The sequence below is a fragment of the Cordyceps fumosorosea genome, assembly GCF_001636725.1.
Source record: "Cordyceps fumosorosea ARSEF 2679 chromosome Unknown scaffold_21, whole genome shotgun sequence".
Taxonomy (NCBI): domain Eukaryota; kingdom Fungi; phylum Ascomycota; class Sordariomycetes; order Hypocreales; family Cordycipitaceae; genus Cordyceps; species Cordyceps fumosorosea.
The window spans coordinates 321,692-331,664 of NW_017387321.1; the positions used below are offsets into that span (position 1 = coordinate 321,692).

The following is a 9,973-nucleotide window of genomic DNA, read 5'->3' on the forward strand; positions in this document are numbered from 1 at the left end:
GGCTCAGGGGCGTATGTATGAAGAAAACAAGAGAAAGAGAAGAGAGAAGGGCGAGGTTCTCAACGTCGCGATGGGTTGCTGCTTGAATTAAGAGCGTTGAAGATGCAGTTGATAAGTAGTGCTGAGATGTCGAATTATATCTCAAGGCAAGCAATGACGGAATGCAATTTTGTAACAAACTCGGACGAAAACAATGACAGGGTCACGAGGTCGGAATAATCGTCGAGACCGCGGTGTAAAATCCAAAAAAGAAAAAAAGTAGAAATAGAGACGCTATGGTGGAGCGGCAGAACGATGCGAGGTTTCGAGCCGAACTCGAGAAAGGGTGAGGGTAAATTATAGAACCGAAGAATGGTAGCTGGACCAAAAAGTTGGTACAGCGAGTTGTGGTTCACGGCGAGGGCGATTCGGGTATTAAGTGTGAAGGGTCTGTCTGCGTGGAAACTCGTTGGCGATCGTGTTTGTTGACGTCGGCGTGACGGGTACTTGCAAGTGCAAGAGCAGGTAATGGAACAGCTGTAAGTTTTGGTTCGAGCAGGTCCAATCCAGGCGGCGGTCGGTGATGCGAAGGCGCAAACGTGTCGAGGCGGGATGTGGTGGCCGAAGCAGAAGCAGAGACGGGCGAACGGGTGGGTGGCGATCGATGGTGAAGAAATCGACCAGGAACGGGTGGAGGGGAGCAAATATTGCGGACGGCGATATAAAATACAGATGAAGGCAAATCCTTTTCTCGTGTTGTTTTGAGAAACTCGAGAAGTCAAGAGATGAGTGAGGGTCTGTTGAATTTCTCGCAGCGAGCAGGGTAGAGTGATTGATGATGGCGAACGGACGAGGTGCGGCGCGTGAAGCGGTGCGGCGGGAGCGCGCAGGAGCGTAAAGTAACTAGACTTTTTGGTTTGTTGATTTGCGAGGAAAGGACGAAAGACTATGTAGTCGGAAAGGAAGCTCGAACGAACAAGATAGGACGGAGGGGTATAAATCGGATAAGGGTAGGGGGGAGAGAAAGAGGTGGAGAGGAGAAGGGGGAAGGTCGGATGGTGATGATGGAGGAAGAGGATAGATGGGAGGAAGCAGGAAAGCAGGAGAGAAAGGGAAGAGGAGAGGCGAATAATGAGTTAAAAAAGGATGGGATGGGATGGGATGGGATGGGATGGGGGGAGGGAAGGAAGGAAAAGGATGGGGACCCAGTGGCCAATATGGGCGGGGGGGCACCTAAAGTTGCAGTGAGTTACAGTGGGTGATACAGTGTGCGACAGTGGTGGCAGGCGCTGAAGGACGTGGCTTGCGGGTGCTACATGCACTGTAATTGTGGTTGGTGGGTGGGTGCTTTGCGGTAAAGAAGCCAGAAGCTGGGCCAGGCAAGAAGAAAAAAAGAGAGTGCAAAAAATAGCGCCCAGGGCGAATAATAAATCAGGAACCCACCGGGTCACTGGCCGGGCCAGCGCGCACAAACAAAGGGGGAAAAGTCAGGTCCCAACGCGCAACGGAGGGTGGAGAGGAGAGGCCAACTTGATAGTCAGGGCATAGCGGGCATAGCCTAATACTGGGTAGTTATAGCAGCAGCATGGGCAGAACGGGATAATTCCTGTTCATTATTACTATCAATGTGATGCTTGTTGAGTTTATCTAAGTTGTTATTCAAGCACCACTTTATTCAGCACGCCTGACAATGTCTCTTACCCAGCCCTGCCCTGCCCTTGCCTTGCTCTCTGCTGTCAGTACGGAGAACGGAGTACTGAGGTACTGTACCTTTCGACCCTGGCTGCCACCGCACCGCTGGTCCACTGAGCACTAAATAAAACCGCCAGGGCAAAAGTGCGGGGATGCTGACAGCCAATGACAGCGTAGGCCCAGCTTGCAGCGGCCAGAAAACCTCGTCCTCGACTGCTGACTGGCTCGCTGCCCAATGAATGGCAGCAACTGACGTGCAGCCAGGCCGACCCAAGTGCAATCCTACCTACATACATGTGCCCTCACCCCTCACCGCTACAAGGGTCCCTTTTTTTTTTCTGCAGTCAGGTTCAAGGTACACCCGTACCCCAATGTTTTTAGTGTGCTGCTTTGCGGCTTTGGCTGCTCTTGGTGATGCTTGCTTGTCCTCGGCTGTCCCATTGTCTTGATTTGGTTCAGGGGGGCAGTGGGGCGCGCTACCTCCAAGCACCCTCGCTCACTGTCTACCTGTAAGTACTGCGCATGTCCACAGTCGCCTTCAGTCAGTCATTGAGAGTGTATCGGATAGATACATGTGAGAATTATCAAGTTGGCTCTTTTACCTTTAATACTCTAATCCTTATTGTCTTTATGTTTATCGAATTCTTCACCAGCCACAGACTACAAATACAGAGATTACAAAATACTGGTACGTTCCTCATGGTCCTCGCCTGTCAGGGTCCTACGCACCTCAGTGGATCACCTCTTTACCCACCTCGTGACTTTTTTTTCCAATTCTTCTTCACTTTTCGCCTCACTGTACTGGTATCGTCCATCAAGCCACTCAACTAAGAAGAACTCCTTCCACTTCCTGGCAGTCACTCACTCCTTCTCTCGGATTTGCCGCTCTCATCCATGCACATGTCCTTGACCCCATTGAATGCATCCATCGTTTCTTCCGCATTGCATAATCGCCAACTCACCACCGAATCGTGCGCATGAACCTCATTCTTCTCTTGGCCTTCTTCTTTCCTTCTAGTTACTTGCCTTTCGCTTTCCGCATTGTCGCCCCATCCGTCCCTAACTAACAACCTTCGCCCACCCGTTCATGCCTGGTCGTACGTCGCACACTGCACTCTATTCATACACGCTACATTGCTTCAGCTTCTTTTGTCCCATGTGGCACGCAACACAGCATGGATTTGGGTAAAGCCTTAGCAGTCATGCCAAATGGCTAACTGCTCTACTTTCTCTTTCTTGTCAACGGCCCGACTAAAACTCTATTGTAACACGCCGTCTCATGTTTCGCGCCACGCTATTGCACCCAGTCAGCCGGCCGCCGTTGAGAGCATCCGCACCATTGCATCCTACGCTCGCAAGCGGCAGCTACCCTATACATGGCCATCACATTTATCTTGCCACCTGGCGGTTCACTCTGACAGCTGGCAGCTACAGTAATTGTGCAAACGGCGAATATCACGTTGTTTGCTGTCTAGTTGTCGTTCGCCTGTTCTCTTCCCTCTCCCCGCCATCATCACCATCAGGTCTCGGCTGTCACTGATTCCTGGCATCGTGTATCAGCAATACGACTAGCCATCATCTCGCTCCAATCCATACTCGAATCAACCCGACGGCCTAATTCACCCCCGACACGAGCGCAACACCATTTCCGAATCTCCTCATACAGACCCCTTCGATCCCAACTCTGTCAAGGAGCCAGAATCTCGCACAATGCCGCAACCTGTATCGTCTTCATCCAAAACAAGATGCAGCTCAGGGATCGTTGTGTCCCCACGCAGCCCTGTTTCACGCTCGCCACACCCTCTCACTCCAGTCTCCAGTCTCCAGTCTCCTGGCACTGCTCCGGCTGCCACCCGCCCCTGCCGCACCACCGTTGCCCACCTCCTCTCCTCGATGAGGCTGCGCCCCCAAAAACCACCTGCGAGCACCCTCGCTCCAAGCAACGAAGCAACGGCTCAAGCCGACGGCCAACCCTCATCAGCCCGACCTGCTTCGCCTCCCCACCCGTGTCAGGTGGTCCGATGCTGCCCGTGTCGCAGACGGTGCCGACACAATAAACCACGCACCAGTACTCCGTACCTGTACCGTGGACAAACGCTTCTCACCTCTAGATCACTCCAGGCCCGGGCCGCCGCGATGCCGCCGCCCAAGACCGGCGCAAGAAATAAAAAAACTCCCGGCATCCGTCTACGACGAATGCAAGTCTCGGCACAACATCCAAGCCCATCCAAGCACAAGACAAAAGACCCCCGTCCTACTATGCTCTGTCAGTAACCATTCGTCTAGACCACCGGTACGATGGTTGTACAGATCAGATTACTGTAAACAGCCCTCCCCTCCCTGCCAGGTGGTTCATATCGGTTCGCCCATATGCCAGCCTTGCGACCAATAAATCAGCAACCGATGCAGACTATGGATGCAAGCTCTGAAACTTATACAACAGCCCCAACATCCGCAACTCTCATCACCAATCCAACCCACGGCCTTGCATTTTGCTTGCTCGACGCGCCCTTTCATTTCCCACCTGCGCTAGGCCTTGCTAAATATATCTGCCCCCCCCTGCTATACCCACTGGTTTAATTTGGCAACACGCGAGTCGCCCATAAACTTTGTTTTTTCTTTTTTTCACCCTCTTCTGCTGTCCACCCTAATCCACCACCACACTCATACAAGATTTATCCAAGTCCCCAGCATGATGCGCAAACAACAAGCAAGGGTCTCGCATTAGATGCGCGCGCGCAGTGACTTGCGCCTCCCCCCGCCAGGGCCAGGCCCCGCGCCATAACATCATTGTTCTGTTTCAACCTTGCTATGTACTGGTTACAAACTTTCCAGCAAGACAATGCACAGAATCATCATAGGCACACACAGCGATGCTTTTGCTTTCATGGCTTTACGACAAGCCGTACGGCGAATCGCTAACTAAGCATTCTTTGTTTTCCCAGCCTGTGCGGATCCTCAATTGCCGCGTTATGCAATCTCCAGTCTTATTACAGGTATGTGCGCACGATTCACGTTCACAACTGTGCTATGCACGTGGTGGTACATTTCCGGTCTATTAACCACATCGTATTATCAACCGACGGTACTCTGCCATAACTCCGCCATGCTCTCCATAACTACTGACCTGATGGAACGAGCCTTCCACGGCCACGGCCACGGCCACGACCACGACCACGACCACGACCATGGCCCTAGGTGACTTGTTGGGGTACTCGGACAACTCGTGCCATTGCGATAACCTGTCCTTCACCCCGCCAAACCGCCCGCGTTCCCGCCCTCCCGTTGGCCTGTAATAACGGGAGGGTTGCAGCCTGTGCCACCCATCCCGTGCGGGTTCACGTCGGGCGCTTACAGGCTGCCACGCCGCGGCCAATCACGATCGAGATGCCGGGATGGGCTGCCACACCAACCTCAGCCGGACACCATTTAGATGCAGCCTTTTTGCTACACATCACACCTGCACCTGCTCCTCATCCCTGGCATTGGTTAATTCTGGGTATTGTTGCCTGCTGGGTCTGCTGGTGGATGCCAAGATGCACGTCATGGTTCTCGGCTGTGCAATGACTCCCCCGCATCTTGCCGAGTCGACAGGTCCTGTGACGCTGCCGCGCACTGGCAGAATGCATTAACATTACACTATGCTGGGTCGTAGCTAGCTGTAAAACTTCCTATTGTATCCGTAGCTGGCATTAATATAGAAGCTCTGAGGCAAGAGTCGGCTCGCGCACCCGTCCTGTCCAATGTCCCGATGACCACTTCCCCAGTGGCAGGGTACAGAGGGTGTTTAATATATCTTGCATGTATACAAAGTACATGGCGAGGCTGAACCCGGATGATATGCCCAATATTCATGGCTGATATGCTCCGTAATGAGGGACATGTCTCGGAACGGAAATATACGCACCAACTATACAGCGTCCGTTTGCAAATAATAGAACCAAAGAAATAAGATACGAGACGAACGACGGGCACTGCAGACCCCAGACAAGACAGCTATTACCATTTATGATTATGCACGTAACAAAGCGGGCTCTTGTGGCCACGTTGGATCGAGTTTGCCAACCAAAGCATCCAGACCGGCGGTGTATGAGGTGGAAGTGAGAGAAAGAGGGAGAGGGAGAGAGACGGCAAGGAAGAGGCGAGCCACAAGACGTAGGTCGTTCTAGGAGGGTTAGTAGGTCTTTGCTTGTTGGTTTCAGGCTGCAAGGTGGAGAGAAGTCCACGCGGGCCAGCCTGTGAGTATTGTCGGTTGTTTCGTTGGGTCCCACGCCTCACTATAAGGAGCTCTCTTCTACAGAAACCAAGGCAGAGTAGAAAGAGATGAAGAGAGGCGAGACGAGCAGTTGAGCCGTCACGATACCTGCACCATCGCACAGTTCACATCAACCCCCCCAGACTCTTGACTGGCGTAGCAGAACTTGTATATACCGTCAACCTGGGGGCTCGGAACAGGAATCCGGCAGGAGGCCTGGGCTTTCCGTATCATCATCCTGCCCCCATCTTATCAAAAACGCCGTATTGTGCGTTTCTCAGTCGGTGGCACAAGCGCGTCGCGGGGGAGGGAGACACAGGGACTTCGACTGGATGGCATGCGTTCGTTTTGTCGTTTGCTGTGCGATGCCGTCTGGGTAACCTGGTTGGCGGGGGCGTATTTCTCCGACATGACAGGACTGAGCGCGGGAAAAGAATTAATAAACAAATGATAAAAAAAAGGGGCACAACGGTGCGTCCTCACTTGTTGGGCTACACGCGCACGCGCAACCCCCCGTCCATGGGGGCCAACGTTTGGTGGCAAAGTTCTTTGCAAGTATCAGTATCAGTAGCCAGGGGTCGGGGGAACCAGCGACAGACAGGAGGAGACCTGAACCATGGGGAAGATTGATGTTTGCCGCCGATCCCCGGCGCCTAACTTGTTGACGAGCTTGGACGGGGCGGCTAACTGGGAAGTCGGGTCGTGCCGGCGAGGCGGAAAGCCGCGCACGGTTCGATCTCGCTGCGTGCCAAACCGCATATCTTGAACTCTTTGGTTGTGCTGTCGGGAACGGTTGGCCACGTCCCCGTTTGGAAGCGGCGTTCGCAAGGGATGTATATGCGTGTGTGCGGTCGTTGAACGAGCACGATACGCTCACGTCATCAGCCGACTGAGCTGTGTGAGTTCAAGTGCGCAGGGTTGGGACAAAAGAAGAGTAGGTTTACAAAAAGAAGAGTATGTTTACAAAAAGGAGAGTAGATTTATAAAGGAGAGTATGTTTATAAAAAGACGAGTAGGTATATAACAAGCAGAACAGGTTTATAAAAAGAAGAGTAGGTTTTAAAAAGAAGAGTAAAGTATTTATCATTCTAAAGGGAATATAGTAAAGAGTGAAGGCTAAGGTGACAGTGTAAGTGTAGAGGGAAGATGGACAAGACTTCAACGGGCAGTGAACAGCAATCCCTCGGCGTTTTCTAGCCTCCACTCGAACCGTCGGCCTGACGGGACGCGGCGATGTATTCGTGTGAGAGTACAGCTGCTGGATTCTCGTATCTACTGATCCATATACTTGCGAGTGTTCAAGGGGAACACTCAGGACCTTGCGGATACACCATCTGGCGAACACGGTCCAAGATTGGTCTTACGCGGAGGCCGAGACCCGGCTTTTTGTTTGCAAAGAAGCACGGCATTAAAGTCCATTCTATACTTTCAATAGCTAATAAAGAAGATGACAACAGCTATGGACAAAAAGTCAACGACTTGCTGGCCAGAGAAGCTCCCGCTCGCCGACGTGCCCTGTCCTCTCACGACACCGAACATCCAACAAAGGACCGCGGCATTCCTCCCATGGTACACCCCATACCACGCTTCATGTCATGCGGTGATTCCATTTGTTCGCCCGACTTTGCCCATCCCGCAGGGCTGACTCCCGAACCCACCACCACCACCACTACCGCCCCGGATATATTCCTCTTTCGGCCTTCATCGCGCACAGGCTGCCTTTTCCTCAGCCACCCCTCCCTCCCTCCCTCCCTCCTTCGCGCACCGATCCCGACTACGCCTGTCCATGTCATGGAATTTCTCGGTACATTTCGAGAGAGATGACGCGTTGGGCTGACTTGCGTGCGCGCGCCACCATCGTCGTCACTCTGGGCGTGGGGGCGAGCGAGTCCACCAACCAACCAACCACCCGCTTGACTTGCTTGCCTTGGCAGTTTTTCTAGTTTTTGATTCTTCTAAATATATCCTAAACGAGCCTTTGCCCGACTTCTTAGTCCAAATTGTCGCCCCATCCCTCTCGCCGCTCGCGTCCGTGAAGATGGACGGGGCGAACTGCAACAGGCCAGCTTTGGTATCGAGTTGCCTCCCCTCCTTGATGATAATAGCCCTAGGGAGGAGGGATTGGGCGTTTCTGACAGCTCAGATACCATTTGCTGTCCACTTGTCGTACTTCATGCATGCAGACGTAGGTGGTAACTACGTACATAGCTAGTGTATCCATGCTCAGCTATCTTTGCCACACTGCATCGCCGGCTGCTTCGCCTCGACGACCGTTTTACGTCCCCTCACAAATGCGGCAAGAACGGTTATCGCAGGAACACGCAACTTCCCTCGAAACAAGTATCCTGGAAGAAACTCAGCCTCACATTTATTAGTGTGGCCGACTTTGAATAGGCAGCAGCCTCCCGTCATCCGCCACACTTCCAAATCGGGTCCCCAAAGGCGTCGCTGCATCCACTCGATCGGCACGCACTTCAATAGTTGAAAGATGCTCAATCAAGATGAAATTGGGATAATTCTTTTTTTTTAAATATGTAATTCTGCGCCTTGCAGATAAAGTATATACCAAAATGGGGTGTATCGTTAGTAAAAGCGCTGGAAAAAGAGGCCCGTCGCTGAGCCCTGGATGCATGGTACTTGTAACCAAATGCTGCCGTCTCTTGCCATGTATCAATCTTGTTTGAAATTCCAAATTTCCGTCATCATCATAAATAGTTTGTCAGCCGAATGAACGCCGTAATTTGCCTCGATGCTCCCTGCCCCAGCCATCCAATGTCTTCCGTTGACGCCTTGCTGAGATTGCAGGGGTTCACCCCAAAATAGAATAATAGTTGTCGGGGAATTTAACCTCCAAAATCACTGATCAATCAGTACCGCATCTCCTCAGGTGTCACTGTGGCGCCGTAAAATCCACCTTCGTGTCCGCCCGATGCTGCGCACGCTAGACATGCTCCGCCACCATACACGCGCGTATGACGACTCCAGCCTCGACCGTCTTGGTTGACGACAGAAATGATTTCCCCCTGAACGTTGACGTTGCGGCGGGGCGTGTCATCCTCATAGACCCGTACTTGGTTTTGTGACCCGGGCGGTGGTGGTGGGAGCATCGCGCTCCCAGGATAGGAGCCGGGGCTGAAAGTCGGGGCCGACGATGCACTGCCCTCGTTGTTAGGCATGTGCCCCTCAACGGTAACCATCTTCGCGTAAGAGTGAGTTTGCGGAATAGGTTGCGAATTTTGCAAGGGAATCGACGAGGTATCCGACATGTAGTCCGGGTTCGGTTGGCTGATGAATCCATCCACATCCTCGTTGCACGCAAAGATGGAGGTGCTGAGTTCCGGTGGTGTCAACGGAGGTGCAGGCGGCAGCCTCGTGAAAAAGTGTCTTTGATGTCTCTCTGACGTTGAGCGCAGCGCAGAACATGAAATCGTGGCAGAGCTGCGCTCCTCCGCTAAATCGGACTCGGGCCGCATCTTCTCGTCAAGTATAGGCACCGTTGGTTGTGTTTGTTCTGGTTCTTGTGTAGATGACTGACGGCGAGCTCTGGACATGTGTCGCCAAGCAACGCAACGCTGTAGGCAGAACCGAACAACTAATAAGAAGCACAAGACGGCAAGGCCAGTTTGGATGGCGGTCTTGGTGGGCTGCTCCGAGTTAAAAAACAACGGCCGGCTGCCTGACGGCGGGCCGTGTAAGTCGTCGCGAACGGCATCGACCATTGTCAGCTACGCCAAGCTATTTTTGGACACCAACGCTGGGCTGGGGTATGCACAAATGCCTAGCAGAAGCCAGCTGCAAGGAACTGCAGGGGTGATGTCACAGCGCTGGCCTCTGAGCCTGACGCTATTGCCAGGGCCGCGAAGAAGTTTCGACGGTGGGGTTGTCGTTGCTGCTGATATGCGGATCCGCCGGTTGTACTGAGAACTGACCAAGAGCGTTGTTGACTCTAAGTTGTGGTCGGTTGACTGAGATCTGGTTGCAAAGATGCGAAGCCAGCTCAGCCCAAAGTCGTAGAGCGAAAATGTTCCGTTTTCTTAGCGAGTTTCG

At 52.8% G+C, this 9,973-nt stretch overlaps 1 protein-coding gene across 1 annotated transcript; it reads right to left on the reverse strand.

The window, feature by feature from the left end:
* Positions 1–8,793: 8,793 nt before the first annotated feature.
* ISF_07383 (hypothetical protein) lies at positions 8,794–9,399 on the reverse strand (the record flags this gene model as incomplete). The annotated part of the gene is made up of 1 exon (XM_018850986.1): positions 8,794–9,399. One exon carries the CDS (start codon positions 9,397–9,399, stop codon positions 8,794–8,796), a length of 606 nt encoding a protein of 201 aa, XP_018701898.1.
* Between the last annotated feature and the right edge of the window lie 574 nt (positions 9,400–9,973).